General features: G+C 54.6%; 1 protein-coding gene across 2 annotated transcripts; it reads right to left on the bottom strand.

Moving 5' to 3' along the window:
• Positions 1-3,036: 3,036 nt before the first annotated feature.
• On the bottom strand, positions 3,037-22,249 carry PITPNM1 (phosphatidylinositol transfer protein membrane associated 1). Of its 2 annotated transcripts, none has more exons than XM_090032010.1 (24): positions 22,056-22,249; positions 21,359-21,453; positions 20,807-21,021; positions 20,302-20,423; positions 15,456-15,677; positions 14,602-14,916; positions 14,062-14,157; positions 13,716-13,823; positions 13,552-13,613; positions 12,967-13,211; positions 12,352-12,541; positions 11,426-11,533; positions 10,890-11,059; positions 10,035-10,216; positions 9,629-9,799; positions 8,078-8,227; positions 7,452-7,600; positions 7,092-7,202; positions 6,699-6,815; positions 6,079-6,227; positions 5,634-5,783; positions 5,102-5,285; positions 4,737-4,865; positions 3,037-4,212 (listed from the first exon to the last, which is right to left on the bottom strand). In XM_090032010.1, the coding sequence occupies exons 2-24, from the start codon at positions 21,434-21,436 to the stop codon at positions 3,958-3,960; spliced, it is 3,678 nt and encodes a 1,225-aa protein (XP_089888136.1). In that variant the 5' UTR covers positions 21,437-21,453; positions 22,056-22,249; the 3' UTR covers positions 3,037-3,957. The 2 variants fall into 2 exon arrangements, with proteins under 2 accessions (XP_089888136.1, XP_089888135.1); XM_090032009.1 differs by lacking the exon at positions 22,056-22,249 and adding an exon at positions 21,623-21,916.
• Between the last annotated feature and the right edge of the window lie 1,178 nt (positions 22,250-23,427).

Genomic DNA, 23,427 nt, shown 5'->3' with positions numbered 1-23,427 from the left:
GCAGCTACAGCTGAACCTGGGTCCTGGTGAGCTAAGGGGGCAGGAGGAACTCTGGTTCTGTGTGATAAAAAAACCAAAATAAAATACCAAAATATGTAGGTATTTAGAATGATTGGGGCACTGGTAGGCTTCTCAATTGCTCTCTACTTGTAAATATATCGATAAAACATAGTGTTTATTTTAACTGATACCTATATATATATCTATAGATATATAGAGATCTATAGAGATCTATACATCTATATATATAGATAAGTGATGTTTCATTTTAGTCCAGAAAAACCTGGATTTGGGGTTTTTTAGTCAGAGAATTTGTGATTTTTAAGCTGAGAACACCAGGGATCCTGGTTATTGGGAACAATCAGCACGTATTCTTTAAGAACAAGTCTTGCCTGACAAACTTGATCGCCTTCTATGACAAGATGACTGGCTCTGTGGATGCAGGGACAGCAGTGGGTGTGATATACCTTGATTTCAGCAAAGCTTTTAGTACCATCTCCCACAACCTTCTCACAAGCAAGCTAAGAAAGTCAAACTGGATGAATGGACTGTAAAGTGGATGGACAACTGGCTGGATTGTTGGGCCCAAAGGATAATAATCAATGGCTCGATATCTAGTTAGAAGCAGGTATTAAGTGGAGTGCCCCAGGGGTTGGTCCTGATGCTAGTGTCGTTCAATATCTTCATCAGTGATCTGGAAGATGGGATGGAGTGCACCCTCAACAAGTTTGTGAATGACACCAAGCTTGGTGGAGTAGTAGATATGCTGGAGTGTAAATTCAGAGTGACCTAGACAAATTGGAGGATTGTACCAGAAGAAATCTCATGAAGTTAAGCGAACAGTGTGCATTAGTAAAAGTGTTGCCAGCAGATTGAGGAAAGTGATTAATTCTTTCTATTTGGCACTGATGAAGCCACATCTGGAATACTATGTTCAATTTTTGGTCCCCCCACTACAGAAAGGATGTGAATAAACTGGAGAGTCCAATGGACGGCAACAAAAATGCTTAGAGGGCTTGGGAACATGACTTCTGAGGAGAGGTTGTGGGAAATGGGTTTATATGGTCTGGAGAAGAGAAGATTGAAGGAGGATTCAACAACAGCCTTACACTACCTGAAAGGTGGTTACAAAGATGGAGCTAGACCAAGGGTTGTCAACCAGGAGTATGCATACCCCTGGGGGTACTCGGGAAGGCCCTAGGGGGTAGGTGGCAGTGGCATAGAGATATGAGGGCACTTCCGGATTTGCTGGTGGCCTGGTTTTGCTATGGGGGACTACCCCCCTCCCCACCAGGGGAACCTCTCCCCCACTCACTGACCAGCCAGTGGACTCCCTGCTTCTTGACCAGCCTCCAGGGATACTGACCTAAAAAGGTTGAAAACCCTGAGCTAGACTGTTCTCAGTAGTGGCAGATAACAAAACAAGGAGCAATGGTCTCATGTTGCAGCAAAGGAAGTTTAGGTAAGATATTAGGAAGAACTTTCTTACTAAAAGAGTAGTAAAAACACTGGAAGAGGCTAACCAAAGAGTTTGTGGAATCTCCATCCTTACAAGTTTTTAAGACCTGGGTAATCACAGCCTTGGATGGGATGATCCAGTTGGGGATAGTCCTGCTTTGAGCAGGGGTTGAACTAGACCTCCTGAGGTCTCTTCCAACTCTAATTTTCTAATCTTCAATTATTTCTGTGATTCCTGCACCCAACTTGCTACTGGCTTATTGTCTGCAAGCAATTCTTCTCTTGCCTGTTGAGCTAACACAGGATGATCCCACAGAGAATGCAGTGCTGTGGAATTTGAAGCTTGCCATTGATAAGATTTAGAAAGTCCAAGGATGGGTCAGTGCTGCAGCAGAAGCCTTCCTGCCTCCATCCCCTGGAGGAAGGTTACTGCTTCTCACCATGGGCAGCAGTTCCAGCATAATTGTGCAGTAAGTTTGGTCCTCGAGCCTGCACTGTTCAACATCTTCATCATCGACTTGGACAAGGGGGTAAAAAGCACCTTGTTCAAATTTGCAGATGACACTAAGATGTGGGGGGACGTGGGCACACTGGAAGGATGCAACAGGCTACAATCAGACCTAGACAGGTTACAGGGGTGGGCAGACGAGAATAGGATGGGTTTCAACACAGACAAGTGCAAGGTGATGCACCTTGGGAGGAACAACCGGCACCATACCTACAAGCTGGGGAACTCCCTTCTTGTCAGTGCAGAGGCAGAAAAGGATCTTGGAGTCATTATTGATGCCAAAATGAACATGGGCCGAAAGTATGGGGACACAGTCAGGAAGGCCAACCGCACCTTGTCATGCATCCACAGATGCATCTCAAGCAGGTCCAGGGAGGTGATCCTCCCCCTCTATGCGGCACTGGTCAGGCCGCAGCTGGAGTACTGCATCCAGTTCTGGGCGCCACACTTCAGGAGGGATGTGCACAGCATGGAAAGGGTTCAGAGGAGGGCCACCCGCCTCATCCAGTGGCAGCAGGGCAGGCCCTATGAGAGGCTATGGGACCTGAACCTGTTCAGCCTCCAAAAGAGAAGGCTGAGGGGGATCTAGTGACCTGTTACAAACTAGTCAGGGGACACCAGCAGGCATTAGGGGAGTCCCTGTTCCCCCGAGCACTACCAGGAGTGACTAGAAATAACGGTCACAAGCTGGGAGAGGGTAGATTCAGACTAGATATTAGGAGGCGCTACTTCACTGTGAGGGTGGCCAGGATCTGGAACCAACTTCCAAGGGAAGTGGTGCTGGCTTCTACCCTGGGGGTCTTTAAGAGGAGGCTGGATGAACACCTTGCCAGGGTTATTTGACCCCAGTACTCTTTCCTGCCATGGCAAGGGGTCAGACTTGATGATCTATCTGCTCAGGTCCCTTCCAACCCTACAAACTATGAAACTAAGTAATGTGCTCCATTGAGTTAGGGTATTGATCCTAAGCAAGGATGCTCAAGACAGCAGCAGACTCCCACACAGCTATCAATCCTACTGACGCCCATTCCCCACGTCCTGCCAAGGAACCAGCCCAGGCTCACTACATCTCTTCTCTAGGGTTTTATTTCACAAACAAAACAAAGATCCACGGATTATCCAGGCCCCTCCCTTCCCTCCCCCTAATTCTTGACACCAAAAGGAAATAAGTTACAAGTTGTGGGGGAGGGGGGAGGCGGGGGGAACATGCCTCAGCCCCCCTCATCCTGGGTTCTAGAATCAGACACAGAGCATGGGGGGGGTGGGATCTGTACACAGGTGGAGGGGGTCATGCAGCCCCTGGGGGCGCAGGGTGAAGGAGGCACAGGGCACTCAGCAGGGACGGAGGAGAATGCTGAGCCCCAAAGGAAGGGGCAGCTGCCTCTCCCCCACCCCATCCCACCCCAGTTGCTTTGATGCCAACAGCAGAGCCTGATGAAAATGTGCCAGCTCCGGTCTTCATCTGAGGAGGAGCAGTCAGAGGGGATGTTTCCCAACTTCCAACAGCAACTCTCCCATGCTTCAGAAAATGGTCCAGCTTAGCCACAGTCCCCCAGAGGAGCAGCATGGTCTGCTCTGGCCACTAACTGAGTTCAAGTGCTGGGAGAGGAGGACTGTGGATCAAGACTGAAGGGGCATCCATAGAGGGGTAGAGGAACACTGGACTGGGCTGCTGTGGAAATGAGGGGCACAGCCCAGGATGGGGAGGAAGACCTATGGGTGGGTTTGTGAACTGGGGCAGGCAGGAAGTTATGCTGGATAGATTCTCAGGTGCAGACATAGATTTCTCTCTGCCCGGGACACTGGCACCAAACCCAAGCCCCTGGCACTGCCATCGCCTACATCTCCTTCTTCTGCAGTCTGGCCCATGGAGGGCTTCTGCTCAGGCAGCAGCGACTTAATGTCGCTCTTAGCTGGGGGTGCCACCACCATGGTGAGCACTGCCTGCTGTAATACGGCATGGCACAGCATGGCGCAATGCAGGGCTGCTCTCACTCTTCGCTCTCCATCTTGAGGCTGATGCTGCGGGCTTTAGCATGGGGTGGGGGTGGGGTGCCTCCCTCACGCTCTGCCTGGCTAGGCCCCCGTGACCGCAACAGCTGGCTCTGCTTGCGCAGGAAGTCGACAGGTGCAGGACAGCCATAGGTACCTTTGCCCAGGGTGGGCCGTGGCGGCCCCTTGGGTGAGTGTGCCAGCAATGCTGCCTCCAGTTGGGCTAGGTGGGCCACATAACCCTCGGACAGGAACTGCGAGACAGACAAGCACATGTGACAAGCAGTATGAGAGTGGAGGTGGCAGGCTGGTTAGGACAGGGCCAGGGGTGCTGCCTGCCTTCCCTAATCCAACCATAGGATTGACTCAGCCATCTGGCTGCATGCCTAAAACATGGGAAAGGTGGGGGGGGACGACCAGCACCCCATCCCCACTCCAGAGCAGCTAGTGCCCCTGACTTGAGCTTGATAAGGGCCAGCACCCCCAGGGGAAAGAGGCCCCTTTCTCATCCCCACCTCATGAAAACCAGCCAGGCCCCCGGTGCTTCCTGGCTCCCCACGCTCACCGCCTCAGCCAGTCCTGACCCTATCCTGGCCCAGAGCTCCTAGAGAGGAAAGGCTGCTGCCCCTATGGCTGGATCAGGGCCATTGCTTCTTAGGGAAAAAAAGCCCTTGCTCTGTCCATCCCCATCCCCATCCCCATCCATCCATCATTGTCCCCCACCATCCATGCCAGCTAGTTTCCTTCCCTGGGGCTGAATTAGGACAGATGCTCCTACCTGACACTGGCTCTGCAGCTTCTTGACAGCCCGTCCCACAATGTAGATCTGGGAGGGCAAGAGCCCCAGGGAGCTGTAGACCGAGATGTCCTTGGCAGAGCCATAGCCAGCCATGATAGTGATCTCTGCCTGCAGCACAGAATGGTTGTTTAGCCTACTTCACTCTGGCTGCAGCCTGTCTCCCTCCCATGACCCTACATGGACCACACATGCACCTAAACCCCAACTTCTCCTGCAGATCTGGCTCTGCCCAAGCCCCAGCCCTAACATGCCTGGCCCTAAATGTGCTCAAACCACAGATCCTCTAACCCATCCCACAGGCCCCGGCCACCCCCATGGCCCAATCCCCATCAGATGGGGCCCACCTCAGTCCGTAGGCTCTGCAGGAAGGCAGCTTTCTGGCGCAGGGGGTCATGGGTAAGACCGTCGCAAAAGGAGACAACACCATGGGGGAAGTTATGCTGGGACAGCCAGGCCACCACGCGGTGCTTCTGCATGTCAGGCCTGCCTGTCACATAGACGATCATGTAACCCGAGTCCTGCCAGTGCCTGGGGACAACATAGCACCACATCACATATCCTGGCCCTCCTCTCCTGACCTGCAGAACTGGATGATGGAGAAGAGGGGAAGCCAGTGGGATAGCAGGTGTGACTCTGAGGTACAGAAAGGAGCAGGCAGGTGGGTGCACAGAAGGGGCAGCAAGGGGACACTGTGGGCAAAGAGGAATGAGCTGGGGACATAGCAAGGTACAGCTGGAAAGCAACAGGAAAAGAGGTCATGGTGGTGGTACAACAAGTGCCGGAGGATTGGCCAGCATAGTCAGGGGAACTTTGAGAGAGTGCTGCATCCTGGGGGTAAGTGGCAGGAGGCAGCATAAGGGAGGGGGTAGCACCTACCTCACAACATCCACAGCACCCGCCCGCACCTTGGGGTCACTGCCCATGATGGAAACACTGGCTGTGAAGGAGCCATCAATGCTGAATACAACTGCCTCCGTGCCCCGTGCCACCACAGTCAGGTATGCCTCAGCATAGCTATGATCACCCCTGCCAGGGAGGGTCAAGAAGAGGAGCAGCATTAGGGCTACAGAGACACCACAACAGAGCCCTTGACAAGGCCTAGAAGGAACTGGCCCCATCCCCTCCATTTCTCCCCCCACCCCATGGCACCCCACCCCACCTACGCTTCACAGAAGTGGCCAGGGGAGTCTGCTATCTGCTAAACCCACACTGACATCCCTTGGAGCAATCCATCACTCTCCTGCCAACCATCCCCCAACAGGACCTGGGGCACTTGGCACCTCCACCAGAATCACACACTGCTGGGGTGAGAGGGTCTCACCTGACCACCATGCGCACAGGGTACATGCCGATGGCCAGGGCCTTGTCGGGTGGGATGGTGAAGCCCAGACGCCCACTTCCACTAGTCACTTCCGTGCCATAGTACAGCCACTTCCCCGACAGTGGTTGCGTCATGATGTAGATGTCCACCTGGAGGGCACCAGTATCGGGATATGCTGCTTGGCCACCCAGACAGGCCCAGCCCCTCCCAAATTCCTTGTTAACTCCCCAGGCAGGACTTGCTCTTCTCCACCATTGGTACTCCTGGTTAGGTCCTTGACGGTGGTAGCACAACTGAATGGGGGCAACTGGGACTGCCCCTCCAGGTGCTGCCTTTGTGAGAGGGTGCAAAAGCTGGCACTGCCATGTAGCGGCTGATTACACTGCCGCATTTGGCCTGCCAGAAGCCGGAGCTGCCTCAGGTACCACATGGCTGCCCCAGGTGTGAAGCTGCATTGTTAGGCCTCTGCCCATGGACTCCCCAAATCTTATGCCCTGGTGGGACACTATGACAGATCCCCTCAAACTCCTCATCCACTTGGGGCACTGGTAGAGGCAATCCTAGCACCAGAGCCCAACTGGATCTACAGCCCAGCCTTGTTCCCCTCACAGTGCCCATACCTTCTCCCCTGTCAGTGTCACTACATCCAGGGGCCCATACATGAAGCGCCCACTCAGCACTTGGGGTCTCCCCTCACAGACTATGACATCGCTGGCACGGTGGTTGGCTGTCACATTCTGCAAGGCAAGGGAAAGGGGAGTCAGTGGGAGGCTGGGGCCACTGCCAGAAACCCATTTTAATTGCACAGCAAGGCGTGATGAGATCAAAAGGGAACCAAGCTTGCCAGCCAATGCTCCTCACTCCAAGGGCTTCGTTCTTGATACCTAAAGGGCTTACAAGAAGCTGGCAAATCTGAAACAATGCCTTGACTGCAACCCCATTTTGCCCCCATTCCCCTTTCTCTGGGGTTCCTTAGGTCATGGGGTGGGGGGGCTGGACATGGGAACACATACCCGGATCTTCACTTGTGTGCGCTTTCGCTGCCACTTTTCACGGGGTATAGCAGGGCTGTAGATGGAGCTCTCCTCACACTCTGCCAGCTGGGGGCACTCCTTCTCTATTACCTGCAACACATCCTCCCATCATGTACCTGTAAGCTGCCTCAGCAACCCTACCATGCCTTAGCCCAGCATAAGCCCCACCCTTTCCCATGCCCAGCTCTGCCCTTGGCTGCCAGCCACCCCACCCCTCCACAGGTCTGCAAGCAACAACACAGGCTACCAGCCATAATCATTATGGTTCTCCCTACTAACACATCACCCCCACCCAGAACTGTCTCCTAACAGACAGCCCTTCCACCTTTGGCAGTGCACCTGTCGCAGGATGAAGGCCACCACATCAGAGGATTCCCAGTAACTGGCATGGAAGAGGTGGGGCAGGGTGATGGTGGGGAAGGCAGTCAATGCATCAGGGCAGTACAGCAAATAGTCAATGCGCTTCACACCCCACCACCGCTCCAGAACTGCAAGGAAAATCATGTTAATAGCATCTGGCCCTCTCCTAACCCACAATCCCAAACCTACATCCACCCCTGACCTCTGCTTAGCACTCTCTGTATCTCACAGGATATGCCCAGCCACTCTGGCCTTTGCTCTCCCACTTCCTGACTAGATCCTTACTTCATACTCTACATGCTATATCCTGGTAGCACCCTGGCCTGTAGCCCTACCAGCATCACCACCATGTCTTGTGCCACTCAGCTGGTATCAGGACCCTCAGCCTGCAGAGCCATGCATTGTCCCTTTGTTTGCTATCACCCGTCTCCATGACTTGCCTCTTATCCCCAGCCCTAGATTCTAGTGTAAGAGCCAAAGCCTGGGTGAGGCAGTCAGACCATTATAACAACTGGGACCCCATATGCAGTAGGAGGGGGGTAAGAGTACCCACGTATGCAAGAGGGGACAGGGTAAGATGTGGAGAACACTGGGCATGTACTTACTCTTGACAACCTCATTGGTGCTGGTGGGTGTGGGCATCTCACCCACTTCACTGCTTCTCCAGAAGCCGGCAAAGCCACTCGTGGGGGTGACGGGAACTGTCACCTCCACATCACCAAGGAAGAGGGCAGAATGCATCTGCAGGGCCTCAGCTAGGCCAGGGAGAGCACAGGATGAAATCAGCAACCCCATGCTGGAGACTCCAAAAACCACCACAGAACCTACCCAAAGGACCTTCATCCACCTTCCAAGGGACTTCACTACCACAATGAAAGCCCCTTCCAGGCTTCAAATGGGATCTGACCGACTGCTACCTCCCTAAGAAAGCCCATTGCTGTAAACAGGTCATGGTGACCTCCTCAGAAGCCTCAGGCCCAGAAGTCCAGGAGACTTAGAACTGCTCCAAATAGTGCAGCTTTGGCCTGTGCCCCCAGCAGCAAGCACTGTAACTAGGGAGAGAGAGCACTAGATGCTGAAAGTCTGTGCTCCAACAGCTCTGACGGGGACCAGCCCTCTTGCGCAAGACTGAAGCTAAGTTACCCTACAGAGAGACCAAGAACCAGCATTATTCCCTTCATCCTTTCCTCCCTCCACTTCAGGGCCCCTGTCCTACCCTCCAAGTACCCTAGGAGAGAGTCTCTGGTGAGTAGGGCTGTCCACCAATCCCATCCGCTAGCACTCTGCCCACAGAGCACCAGGACCTGTCCCCAGGCTGCCCTCTACTATTAACTGAGCAACACAGCACTTCAGCACATCCAGAGGGCTGGCCAAGACACCCAGGGCTGGCACTCCTCATGCTGCTGCCACACTTCCTGGGCACTTGTATCCAGAAGTGCAACTCCCTCTCCCACACAGGATCTGGGATAATTTGGCCCCACTGCAGGGCCACACAGAGGCCCAGGCAGGCTCACATGCTCCCTGTTGGGGCAATAGGGTTGCAAGGATTCCCTTCTCAACAAGTGCTGCACACAGTCTGGTGAATGCTAAAGCACTGGCAACAATACTGGGAAGGCCCAACATTATGGCCATGTTCAAAAACAGGCAGCTGCTGCAAGGTACAGAACACCTTAGCAGCAGTGGAGGACCAGTAGTCTCCACCATGTAACAAGGTTACCTAAAAGTAGCAGAGGAAGGACTGGGATCCGCTCCTTGAAAGCAGAACATGGACTACACCAGAGAAAGCAAGGCAGGCATCTCAGAGGTATGCTGACTTACCACACCCCTACCCCTACCCCCCAGTGTGCTGCCCTCTGTGGTCAATCCTCAGCCCAGGAATCGAGGTACACATCCAGCCATGGCAGAGTGCCATGGGGGTGTGCAGGACTGTCACTGTCATCAAGTGAAGTGTGAGACAGAGTCCTATGGGACTGGCATGAGAGCCCAGCTTGGAGCTATGAGCACACTTTCTTGAAAAGTAGATGCTAGAGCTCAGTGCCTAAGAGGGGCCCTTGCCCAAGAGAAAGTGCCATGTTTAGACCTGGCTGGTCTTGAACAGCCACAAGAGCTTTGCCCTTGTGCCATCCCAATCTTCCAGTGCTATGCCAAACCCTCACCCAGCAGCGCAGAGGTGCCATCTCCCAGTGGGTACTTCTGATAGCGGGGCACGCTCAGGGGAGGCATGGCATGGAAGGCCTTGGCCAGCAGGGGCTCCAAGCGTGAGGCGCAAGGGTCAGCTGCATGGAACAGGTTGTAGATCTGCTCACAGGCAGGGCGCAGCTGGGCCACTGTGAAGAAAGACAAACAGGGTCAAGGCATAGAGGAGACCAGGTCCCAAGCAAGGGGGACTGGGATCTGCACAGGACTGGGGTTTGCACTGATGTGCAGTAGGAGTAGGGATTTGGGTCCATGCTAAAGGTTGTGGAGAGCAGGATGGCAACAAATGTCTGTGTGGAGAGCAGTAAGGAGGGAGATGCTCTTTGTGATTGCACACAGGAGCCACGCGCAGCAGCAGGACCTCACCATCCATGGCTGGCATGACGGTCTTGCGCAGAGCGAGGACCAGTCCCAGGGGTGAGCCAAACAGGAAGAAACCAGACACCTTGAAATCGAGGCGGGCACTTGCACTTTCAGCCCCATCCAGCATGACGCACGTGCTGCCTCGCTGTGTCTCCCCCTCCACTGGGGGGACACTGGCCTGCAGGCTAGAGGTAGAGCAGAGTACAGCTGCAAAGGCTCAGAACAGCAGAGTGCAGTGCCTTCCCACACACAGGGCACCAGCCCCAGGCCAGGGGCAAAGGGAAGGAGCCTTTCCCTTACAAGGGGCGCTCCAGAGTGGGGCACTGTCTGGTTCACAGTAGGAATGGAGCTTGTGGCCTTTGCCCCCTGTCTGTGTCTTCTCACAAATCTCAGGGAAAGTACTGTCTTTGTTGAGCTATTGAGTCTTAACCCCATTCTGTGTCTCCAACAGCTGGGCCTTGGAATCAGTGGCATCCCTAGGAGCAGGCTGAATCTGGCAATGCCTTCTCCCATAATCACCTGCCTGATCTGGACCCATGCTGGGATTTATGCCCAAATGGCACTGGCCATGCTACACAATGGGAACATAGCCTGCCAGCAGCCAGCTTCTTGAACTCCTCAGGGCTTATGTAGGAGCAGGGAAGTATTGGGTTTTGAAAACTCACAGGTTATAAGACAAACACTGCTTCTGTTTGTACTCACTTAGCATATCCCTGAGCAACTGCAGGAACCAGATACCCACAATGCAGTACCCAACAGGCAGCCCAAGCACCAATTCACCCTAACAAGCACATATCGTTTTTGTGGAAACCCCTCACGGGGCCACCCTCCTGGAAGAGGGGCAGGAGGCACTCTTACCTGCACAGGAAGTTGTGTTGCTGTCGCACGGAGTCCACATCTCTGCATTCCCGGGGGGGCAGAAGTGCCCCTGGCTCAGGGCTGCCCCTGCTTGGCCCTCCGACTCTATCTGCCCCCTCGACAAGTGGGTCCCTCCCACTGTGCAGCTCTGGAGAGATTGGTTCTGTGCTCTGAGCGGGGAAGGGCTGATTTAGTATCAACATTAAAAGCCCTTGCTCCAGAGGCACCCCTGGAAAGCAAGTGTCACTTGCTTGCCCCCAAAGCCCTCCCCAGAACCCCACTCTGGCCTGAACTCCAGGGCTCTTGGGCTTGCTGGCCTTTCCTGGGTAGCATGTGGGCATAGGGACCTAAAGCCATTGATGGTGCAGCAGGCCAGTGCTGCCAGCACACACCACTGGAGAGGGTACACGGACAGTGCAGACTGACATGAAAGAGACAACATGAAAGAGAAAGGGGTCCTGCATAGGAGGGGATCCCCAGAGGGCCAGACTCTCTAGACCTTGGCTCCCCATGCTCTGGTGGGTCCAAACACTCACCAGGCTCCCTCGGCGGCTGCTACCCCGACTTCCGGTGGTACCTGCTCGGCTCTGGCAGAGTGCATCAAAGCCCAGGATGCCCCCAACACAGTCACCAATCAGCACCACCTGCCCAGGAGAAGTACTAGTGAAAAATCTAGTCCAACATCTCTGGAGTACCCGTGAACAGGAGAGGGGCATGTCCTCCAGGGAGCAGAACAAATCATGCAGACCCCTGGGGTAGAAAGGAATGTGCTACAAAGAAGCTATTCCCTCAGGGCCAGAAGCAATGGGAGACCAGCTGCTAGACAGCTCCCTTGACCCAGGGGTTGAGGTGGCTGAGCCAACAGCAGCAGGGTTGGCAAAAGCTGAGCAGTTAGACAGGTAAAAACCCCAAACCTGTCAGGTACATAGCCCTCTCTTGCTGGCACCTAACCTGTGCTGGCTGTATTTGCTAGCTGCACCCTGGGGCCAACATAACCTTTCAGGGCAGGTGTTGTGAGTAATGCACCCAGGCATTCTGCTTTGCTGCGGAGGGAAGGAGCTAAGACCATTTAGGTGCACAGTGGGGCCATGAAGGACCTGAAGATCAAAGGAGCTGAGAGACTTTTCCTTCTCAGGGCTGGATAACAGGTAGGTATTTAGATAAACCAAAAGGCAGGGTGAGCCAAACAACTTCAGACCCCTGAAAGCCAGTTACATCTAGGCAAGGACCACACCCTGACTCTCCCAATGCTCCTGCCCCACTGACTTCCCCTCCCTAGTGGCCAGTATACCCCACTGTGCCATTGCATCCAACCCATAGCATTGCTCTGCTGCTCTGCCCATATAGGCAGTCCTCCAGACCCATAGCAGTACCCTGCCCTGCCCCCAACTACCACCCCCTCTGAGTAGCACTCCAAGGATACAGCTTGCACTGCACCTGGATGCCTAGGGTAACTCCTTACCTGGCCACAGAAGCCATTGCCCTCAGCAGAACGCAGGAAGGCATTGTAGGCCTGGTTGGCACGAGCAATGACAGTGGCCACAGCATATTGGTAGCCACTCGAGGATGTAGCTAGGAGTGGTAGGGCAGCCAAAGGGATGTGGTCCTGGCTGCTGGACAGGCTGTCCCCATCATGGCTATAAGGGCTGAGGCTGTGGAAGAGGAGGAGGATAAATGAGACTTCCCCATTCCATCACTCCTGTGCAGCAGTTGCCACTCCACATGATGGTGGGTCTCAGCTGGGCCTCATTCGTAGACCAATTATCTACGATACCACAGAAATACCCCACTTCCAGCACACACTTCCATAAATCATGTATATGTACTGCAACACAAACACCAGTCTGGGTATAACACAGACTGTGAGAAGCCAGGGCCCCTGAGGATCCCCCAATCCTGCCTCCTGCAGCACAGCCTCCCTCTTTGTGCCATGGGTTGGCACTGGGGCCAACCTTGCTCATGACCAGACAGAACCTCTGCAGAGCAACCCCAAGTTTTCCCTGCAGCACAGTGCCCCCTGGTAAATGAGGCCATACTACTTGAAAGAACACCCCTGTGTGGTGTGGGACATACATACTTGGAGACAAGGGCATAGGCAGCAGCACAGATGGGTGGACAGGGCACCAGGCGCAGAGCCACATGGCCCAGTGCCTCAGGGAAGTGGACACGGGTGACAGCATCAAAGGTGGCGGCCAGGGTCTGCACATCAGCCTTCTTGGAGCCTGGCTCCCCTGTGCCCTGGTCCAGAATGTTCCCACTGTGCAGTATGAGGAAGAGTGCGTGGATACAGCAGGCCTGGGCTGCACACTCTGCCAAGCCACCCTGTAGAAGGAAGAGTGCCAGTCAGTGAGACAGAATGTCTATGGGGCAGGCACAAGGCTCTTAGGCCATACTGTCCATGGTCTAAAAGCAAAGACCAGTTACACTACAGCAGGTGCTGGGAAGGTGTCACCTGCTGGCAAAGTAGGCCAACAGCATGCACACATGGGTCAGGAAAGGAAGATACTCCCATCCCCCCCAGCTCACTATGTACAGCCGGCTCTTCCTTCTCCTTGTGGAAGATGGATCCTGTGCCAACACAGAACATGGCCCAGGATTCCTGAGGCAAGGGGGAAAAGGGAAGCCTGGACTATGAGGCAAGAGCTGGGTGGAGTGCACATACCTCAGAGAAGCTGGCCCCAGTCAGCCTTTCCCCATCAAGTTTGGCCACAGCAGCTCCATCACCTACGGAGCCAAAGCTTAGGTGAGCATGCTCAGCATGGCAGAGGCCCAACCCAATCCCGTCATATGTGGTTACCCCAGACCCTAGCTTTGGCCCACACTCACCTAGCCCCTCATCCAAGTCTCCTGGTCGCTCCAGTGTGTCCAGGAAGTCATTGGAGTTCCACTTAGTCATCTCCTTGGCAAAGACCTCATCACTGTCAGATAGATCCTCTGCAGGGGACAGCCATGAGACAGACACATCTACATCCATACACACCCACAGAGAAAACCATGGGGGAACACAGAACCCTCCTGGCAGAAACATCCCACCACCCTCCCACAAAAGCACAAACTCATCATTCCCCATTCAAAGACCATGCAACCGATTCATGATACCCTCTCCCCCCCAGTTCCTGGTGCAGACACCCTCCTCTCCTCTTCCCCCTCCCCCAAAAACAGGTCCTTGTACCATGGGCATCAAAGAACTCTTCTTCGGAGCTGTTCTCCGAGTCACGAGCGATGTTCTGCATACGCCACTCTGAGAGACTCTGGGGAGACACCCCCCCTGCAGGGGATAAAGAGTAAGAATTGAACACTGGGTACCCAACAGCCCCCCCCAGTGACCACCACACTCATCACTCCTGCCCCATGTCTCACCACACCCCAGACAGCCTCCCTACACCACACCTGGCTAAAAGACCTTTCCTGGTGCCAGCTGTGCCCCTGCACACTGTACAGCACTCCTGGGCAAGAGAGTCCAAGGCAAGAGCTTCAGCGAGTCGGCTGGGAAAGACAGCAGCAGCCTTCCCCATGTCCAGCACAGTTGCCCTACTCCAGACAATAGTGCCTGCTGAGGCTGGAGCAGTTGGGAACTCCCTTTCTTCTACATTCAGTGCTCCTGCCTTGCTCCCCACAATGGACTGGGTGGGATAATCCAGAGCTCCCCCATGGCCAATGCTACTGCCTTGCTCCCTACTGTGTCCCCTGTCTGACTGGGGCTCACCCTTACCTCCATGCTGGGATGAATGCGAGGAGCGGGAAGACAGTGACCACTGCTTAGCAAAGGTATCATCTGGGGAAGTGTCAGAGACCCCCTGAGCTTCAGTACCCTCCTGCCCATTGGTGCCACCCAGCTCAACATGGCCTACAGTGGTGGAGGTAGCTGAGGGGGCTTCCTCAGTCTCGTTGCATTTGGCCATCTTCTGGGCCAGCATACGGGCTGTCTCCTCCTCCAGCTGCCGGATGTCCTCCATAGTCAGGTCCGTCCACTCATCCTGCCAGCACCAAGCCTGGCGGTGTGCCCGCAGCATCACCTTACGCAGTCCTGCCAGAAAGGTGAGTGCAGTGTAGACAGAGCATCGCACACAACTGGCCATTAACCACTGCACTATCACACCTGTCATGGTGCAAGCCAGCTTTCAGGGCTGCTTCTGCCTAGTCCCATGACCTCTCTGGCTACCTTGGCACTGCCACTGGCACTGAAAGCCATGCCTTCTGCTGTTCCCTGGACCCCACCTGCCTCCCCCCACCTGTTCCTATTTCCTGGTGTCTTGGGCTCTTTCTTCCCCTCTCTGATTGGTCTATGTTGATCCCAGTCCTGTATGGGGCCCAACTCCCTCAGCCTACGCCCACAGACATCTGGCTGCCAGCTTTCCCCACAGTCCCTCGGCACCCCCTCTGCTTCCAGGTTCCAGCTCTGACCTATCCATCCACTCAGCTTGTTCCTTCCTCCCAGACATCCCTGCCACTTTCTTCATCACCCCTCCCCCTCCAAGAAATCACTATTAGGCAATATGCCCTGGCCAAGGCCTGGCTTGCCACACTCCACGCCCCCCGCCACTGTCTATGGGACAGCACACTCACCAACATCATGGATGAACTGCTCTATCTTGGACTGCATGCCCCAATAACGGAACTCCACTTTGCAGAGTTTGTAAGCACACATGAGGGCTCCTCTGGCTGTGGCCTCCAGCCAGTCTTCACTCAGTGGTCCCCGGCCTGTCTTCACTGATCGATACAGCTTAGGGTCCTCCTCAGCCTTGTACTCATTGGGCGAGATGGGGTCCCGCACAATGTCAATGGTGTCTGCAGAGCACACACACACACACACACACACACACATACACAGAGCACCTGCCACTCAGTGCTTGGGCCCCCAATGGCTGTGGCTTACCTTGGCCTACCCCACTCAGGCAAGCCACCCCTGATCCAGGAAAACAAACATCTACCCCTTCCCACACCAGAGCCCGCTGGCCCCAAGACCTTACTCAGGGGGAGAACAGTATCTTGTCCATAGCAATAGATGGTGTGCCCCTACAGTCTGGCTGAGGGGTCAACCCTCTGTTGGCCGCAGTGACAGCCTGGGACAGCACTGGCCAAATAGTTCCTGGCCTCCCCAATCCCTGCTCCTCCTCCCTCCTGACTGTCACTGATGTCCCAGCAATGGGGTGGGGGGCAATGGGGACAGGACGTCAGCTCATTTCTAAGTAACAACAGCTGGGTTCAGTCACCCACTAAGGAAGATAATGGGCATCTCATACCCTGACCTGTTACTACAAGTAGAACTACCAAATGCAGAAGTGTTGGGATTGGCAGTCACCCTCAATATCACTCTGGCCCTCCTGGTGCTCTCCAAGTGGCATTTTCAGTCCCTGAGAGCTAGCACAGGACAGAACACTACTTGCCTATTCAGCAAACCTGAAGATTTCAAATGTCTTCCTGCTTCACACTGGAATGAACCAACCATCCTTCAAGGTTCTCCCACAGAAAATGGGAGTACAACCAGCACATCCAACAACAGTGTTCAATGGGAACAGGGATTTGTGCCTACCTCTCATCTCATGAACTCAGAGATTTGTGCCTACCTCTCATCTGCAAGAGAGGCATCCTGTAACAGGGAGCCAGGGTCTCCTGTTACTTTAAGAGGAAAGAGCAGCAGGGTAGAGTGTTCAGCAGGAGACAGCTGAATTAGGGAAAGTGCTTTAAAAATCCATGCACTGACTTGGACAGACCTGAAGTTGGCTGGGCTCTGACAGAATATAGGATCACATCAGTTACCCCCTGGGTGGGGTCCTCCACCCCACAAGAACAAAGTGCCATTCAAAATCAATTTGTTCACATAACATTTCTTATCTATACCTGGGGAATCAAACTATGGTGCTGATTGTTTTCCAGCTGATCTCAGTAACTTAGCATTTATTCCAGTTTAAGTAAAGACCTTTAGACAGAGTGCCAGTACTAAAAACTGAAAATGTATCCATCTGAGGGTTTGGCTCTAGAGATTGTCTCACACTAAATTACCCAGCTAAATAAAGCAAATTGCAGTTATGAAGCAATCTGAGGCCAAAGGTCCAGTATTAGGCCTCTAGGAACAAGGCCTCAAGTTGACGTGCTGCAGTACATAACACCATGCTACAAACACTCACTACAAGTGTGAGCCCTGCCACTGTCTGAAAATGTGGTTCCCTGCATTCATTACAGATGCCTTTCAGTAAGTGTTCTGAAATGAAAGCAGAGGCATAGCAAGTTCATTGAGCATCCTGAAGGAAGGCAGCGTGGGGGGATGCTGAGCACTGCAGAAGTGGGTGGGAGGAGAGGCCACAGCAGGTGTGGGCAAAAGGAAGGGCAAGATTGCCTTCCCAGGCTGCTGTCACCACAGTTGCAACTGCTATGGCAGGGTCAGCTCTGTTCCAGTGGCAAGCAGCCCCTGGTGCCCCATTTGCTCCCTCACCATCCTGATACGTATAGGTCAGGTGCAAGGCTGTCCCTGCCATGGCAAAGACTCCTAAGGGGCAATTCTGACACCCCCTCATAGTTGGTTCCAGGGCTAAGGTCCTGCTCACCCTGCCCTAGTTTATGCTACAGAATGGAAGATTCTGGTTTTAAGTGCTCCAATGTCGACATGTGCTTTAATATTAATAGGTGGGCTCCAAATTCACATTAGAAACACTGTTATGGAAACTAACAATGACTTAACACAGAAAGCTAAAAGACGGTTAAGATAATATAATCAGGTTTCCTGAACAACAGTACTGAGCATGATCAAAAGAAGGAAGGATGCTGGTCATCTGAACAAGAGTGCTGGGAAAGTGAGAGAATGAAGGTTTGTCAAGCAGGAATAAGGGGCTGCTGGAGCAGTAAGCATGGTGTGGGGGTTAGAAGGTGGAGAAAAGCTGGTGGGGGGCAAAGATTACAGACTAAACAAGCAGGGAGAGAATGTGTTTGATCCAGTATCTGGAAGGTCCTGCCACTCCTAAGAATTTTACAAGTTCTCACTTTATTTTCAGTCATGCATGGAAGCTAAAACGATTCTGTTCCTTGGTGGAGGGGCTTGTCTGAGCCCTTCTTCCTGTACCCACCCCAAGTTCAAACTGGGAAGGAGATCACTCATTGTAGTGAATGGGGCAATTTGCACTTCTGTGGACTGTTGTTCTAAGCTGGACCCACTACCTAGATCAGTGGTTCTCAACCTTTTTGGACTTGAGCCCCCCCCTCACTTCTGACCTGCAGCCTCCTGGCCCTGCCAGTGCCCCTCACTCTCGACCCACAACAAGTCTCACTGCCCAGCTCTGCCTTCCCATGCTGGATCTCACTGGCCAGTTTGGTCAGGCTGTAGCTCTGTGCCTGCTGTAAGTACAGATATCAGAGGGAGCACATGCTTACATGCAAGAAGTTGCGGGAACTGCTTTCCACCACCACCTGGCTGCCACATCCCTGCTGTATCACACTCCTCCTGCTCCCCCCAGCCTCAAGCAGCCCCTTACAGCCTGGAACTCTGCCAGCCTGCTAAGGGAAACCTACAGTTTCCCATGCTTTTATCCTTTAAAGGAGAAAATCCATGTTTTTTCATGAATCTGGCAGCAGCAGCAAGCTCAACCCTGGCATGGGATGTCCCAGCTGACTTCAAAGATTGCAACTGCACCACATCTGCAGCCCATGGGCCTGCTGAAACCTGCTCACGGCCCCCCATGGGGCCATGGACTCCAGGTTGAGATCCTCTGACCTAGGGCACTACCGTCAGCTCCCATATCAGTGAGATGGATGAGCCACTCCACATTGCTCTTGTGCTGCAACTGAGTGTACACAGACTCCTCTCCCCGACATGTCAGGACCTCTGCACTCCATTTTCCCAAGGGGAAGGGGGCTCAAAGCAATACAGGCCTATTTGTTGTACAACAGCAGCAGGCAACAGCAGCAGGTCAGGGCAATCAGGATATGCAGGTGGTCAGAGCAAAAGGAGATAACAAAGGGTGTGATGTAGGGCTTATTGGGGGATAAATAAGGTGAATGAGCAAGTACTGGAGCAATGCAGAGAGGGGATGGAAAGGAAGGGCTTGGTACCATACAGTGGGACTTAACCATGTCCCAGAACCGCCATACACACACCTATGCCTCACTTAGCTTGTCCTCTCTTCAAAAAGTGTCCCTGTGGGCTAAATGCTAGTCCCCACACTCTTCCTGCACCCACATCTGCTTTCCCAGGGAGGTTCAGGCTGGAGTACAGGCAGGGAAGGGACCACCCTGAAGCCAGTGCTTTCCCTGGCTAGGGTCAAGGATACAACCAAGGGATTAACTAAGGGGAAAAAAAAAAATCAGCTCAGATAGAAGCAAAGTGACCTTCTGTAATTGCCTTGCACCCTTCTAGACTGGAGGAATGGACTTATACCTCTGAGAACAACAGGAAAAAAAAAAAACAACTAGAAGGTGCACATCAAACCTGCAGACAGACCTGTTCTCTGCCCTCATGCAGAAGTGCCCCAGAACCCCAAATTCACAAACTAGCATTCCAGGATCCTTCCCACACCAGAAGAGCCAAGGGGGAGGAGGGGGTTGGAGAAGGGGAGCCACAGAGTCCCTTCTCCAGCACTACAGAACACTGAGCACAGAATATGCAGAGCTTAAGCACCACTATGGGGCAAACTTGATCTCTCCAGGTCAGAGTACCCTCTCCTCGGCTCCCACTCACACTCCACTAAATGGTTCCCATTAGCCCCACTCCATTCAGCACACTTCCCTAGCCCTGGTGGGCAGCAATGCTGCTGATTAGATATGAGGAGCTCAAACTGGGTAAGGACATCTGCCCTGTCTCCACAAGTCCCAGATTTGCACTCCAAAGGCAGGGGTCAGAAAGAGTCAAAATTGTGTTGAGGAGGGTGGGGAAATGAGGGACACGTACCCTAAATGTTTACTGCCTGACTTGCAGAGGCATTCTGGTTCTCAGAGTGGGGAAGTTAACAACTCTCCACATTCAGGAAGGCTGCAAGGCTGCCCTGGGCTGCCTCGCTTCTGCTGAAAAAGATTCCACATAACTTGGAAATGAGTCAAGGCTGTTTTATAGCCAGGAGCTGTAAGCTCTGGGGATTGTAGTTCTTTGCAGTGCTGAGCATATCCACATTACACCTGCCCTGATATCATTCTTCCCCCCCCGCCCCAGAGACAAGCCTGGAATTGGATGCCACAGTTCTGCAAGAACTCCACTGAGAACTTGCATTAGTTGCAGAATCAGTGTAGCCCCCAAGCCACATCATGCCATGTGTCCACATCCATACTGTCCTGCATCCCTCCCGTCCTCACCCCCAGGAGCTGACATACCAGAGAAGCCATTCTTCAACACAGAACTCTATCCAGCACTACCAGACAGCCCACAACAGCTCAGCCCACAAGGTCAGGTACCAGCAGGAACAGCCCCAAGCCTGGCAGCGCTGCTCACCCAGAATCCTCTGCCTCTTCTCTGCAGCACTGAGGTTGAAGATGTTTGTCTGTTGGCCAGCATCAGGCCGGTAGTAAGTCTCAATCTCGATGGAAAACTTTTCCACAAAGGGACAGGTGTATCTGAAAGGTGGGAGCCAGCTTGAGAGGAAAGACCTCAGAGGGGAGGCAGTGCTGTGTGATGCAGGGATGGCCAACTCTCCCCTGTAGCGACCTCAGCCACCTCTGCCCTGTACTGGACTCCCCTGCCCCCTCCAATGTTGCCAAGGCCTCTGAGGTGACTCCAGGACTGAATGCCCACAATCACAGTGGGAAGAAGGGGAGACCCAACAAGTCTGCCCTAGTGGACAGTAGCTGCCCACCACCAGCTCCTTCCTTCCAGAATCCAAGAGCCCACGCACCCCCACCAGTCATGCACCCCCACTCCCAAGGCCCCCCTGCCTCCACCACCACATGCACTTCTTTTATACCCTCCCCCTGGCCCACGCGCAAGCCACATGGCCCACCTGGTGCGTGTATAGGGGTAGGCATTCCAGGACTCTTCCTCCACCTGCAGCGCCGCCTTGGGCAGCAGGGCTCGAAACCAGCTGGGAATGTGAGAGCCCACGTGGTAGATTTTGTGGGTGTACTGACCGCTGCCCCCTGGGCCATCACTGTAGGGCCTGTTGGCCAGGATCTCCACCCCGCTGCCTTCCCCACTCGACTCCTCCCGGCTCTTCTTCTGCAGAGGGAAAGCCACCGTATCAGTCCTGAGCTGGCCTCCTGCTTGAGCCCAGCTCACCAGCCACCGCTGCCAACACCCACAGCCTGTGCTCTGTGCACAGACCCAAATTCCCCGTCCCACAGGCGCATCCCAGTCCGCCTCAGACCAACCCTCCCGCACCCCATACGGAGCATCCCCACCTCCCCATCCTGCAGGCATATGCCAGCCCACCCCCCAGCCTGGCCCTCCTGCACCCCATACAGAGCGTCCCCACCTTCTCTGGAGCCCAGCCTGGGCCCCAACAGGAGCACTTCAAGCCATGCGTTGCCCATCCCACAAAACACCGTCCCCTCACCTGGATCATGTAGAGCTGGGCCACCTGGTACTCGTCCAGACTCATGGGCAGGAGGATGTGGTACTCCTTGATCAGCATGGCGACCCAAGGGGAACCTGGCCAGCAAAGGACAGCAGAGTAGCGCCCCGGGGCCCAAGGAGGCACCTCTTGCCCCCTGCCAAACAGGCCCCCTCAGCGCGGCCGGGGGCGGGAAGCCCTCCCGCGCGGGAGCGCCCAGCGGGCCCCGCGAGGGGGCGCTGCCCCTCCTGCCCCTTCCCCCCGCACCTGCCGGCTCGGCAGCCGCGGGGATGCTCCGGGCGCTGCAGGGAGGGGGCGGCGCGGGCTCAGCGCTTGGCTCCGGGCCCCGGCAGCTGCCAACCGCCCCTGCGCGCCCGCGCCCGCCGCGCGGCCTCGGCTGGCATCGCTCGGGGGCTGCGGCCCGGCTGCTGCCCGCCGGTCGGACCCCGGAGCTGGGGGTGGGGGGACTGCCGGGGCGAGCCGAGGAGGAGCGCGGGGTGGCCGAGTTGCCTGAGGGCGGGGGAAGGGAGGGACCTATTTTTAGCCGGTCTCGCTTCCCGCAGCCCCCGGGCTGGGCCCCGCCCCCGCGCGCGGCTCAGCCCGCCCTGCCAGTGCAGCTGCCGCCCGGGGGTGGCGGGGACGAGGGCAGGAGCGGGACCCGGCGCCAGCCCCCCGCCCCGCCAGCCCCGCCAAACCGCACCTGTTCGCCTTTAAGAGCCCGTCGCCGTCCCCCCCTCTGCCTGTGACATCACGTTCGGTTGCCGCGGAGACGACTGTGACATAAGAGGCCGGTGACATCAAACCAAGAAAGGGCATGAACAGGCAGAGCAGAGGCGTCGGGACACAAACTAGCAGCCTTTCCCCCTGCACGCATGACCGGGAGCTGGGGGGAGTCCAGGATACCCGCAGAGCTCTGCCTGCCTTCTTCCCCCAGCCCAGGGCTCTTCCTGCCCCCAGCATTGTGCCACTGGGAGGAGATCCAGTCTGCCCCACAGCAATGCTATTGGTTGCTGGACATGGGGGTTGGTCAGCATCTAGGTTGGACGTGTGGCTAACGAACGTGTGTCCCTCGAAGGAGCCCTAGGGAAGGGTGAACAGGTGGTAACCAGGCAGCGTTTGTCACAGGCCACCCATTTGCCTCTTACTTCCCACTTCCTCCGAGCGACTGAGAAAGAGATGGAGAGCAAGATACAGAACAGCACAAAAAAACTGCCCAGTCAATGTTCCCATTGAGTGCTTGTCTCACGCTGCATTATGGGCAATTCCTAGAGTTCACCTGGAAATGGGCTTCGGTGTCCTATACTTTTGGGCCCCCCACTTCAGGAGGGATGCGGAAAAGCTTGAGTCCAGAGAAGAGCCACTTGTATGATCCAAGGCCTGGAGGGCAAGCCATACAAGGGGAGGCTGAGGGATTTGGGACTCTTCAGTCTAGAAAACTCTTCAGAGGGGACTTGGTGGCAGCCTACAATTATACAAGAGGGGGGCATCAGGACCCGGGAGAACAGCTGTTCATCAGAGCTCCCCAAGGGATAACAACGTCTAACAGCCATAAACTCCAGGAAGGCAGATTTAGACTGGACATAAGAAAAAAAGTTCTTTATGGTGCGAGTGTCCAGGGTCTGAAACAGACGCCCCCCAGCAGGGGTGCAAGTGCCTACTCTGGACTTTTTCAAAAAATGTAGGTGCATTTCTTGCTGCGGTTACTTGATCCCAGCTGACTTCCAGCTATGGCAGGGGGCCGGACTCCATGATCTCAGGTGGTCCCTTCCAGCCCCCAATGTCTAGGAAATCTATGAAATCTAAAACTTGTTGAAAAACTAAGGAACTGCTTTGCTAAACAAGAGCCTTCAACAAAGGCACAGTGCTTAGGGATATATAATACTCCAAGTATACTTCCACTTCTCGCCACCAAGAAAGCTATCTTCATGGACAGATGGAGCAGCAAGCAGGTTCCAATATGCTGAACTAAGTTCAGGCCCCCCAGGAGAACAGGATCTCTCACCAACTAAAAGGCCTCTTGTCCCAGTCTACCTGATCCCCACCTCCATTTCCTTTCCTTCTTACTGCTATGC

The sequence above is a fragment of the Crocodylus siamensis genome, chromosome 2, assembly GCF_052110815.1.
Source record: "Crocodylus siamensis isolate JL-2025a chromosome 2, ASM5211081v1, whole genome shotgun sequence".
Taxonomy (NCBI): Eukaryota; Metazoa; Chordata; order Crocodylia; family Crocodylidae; genus Crocodylus; species Crocodylus siamensis.
This window is presented reverse-complemented; position numbering and strand designations above follow the sequence as displayed.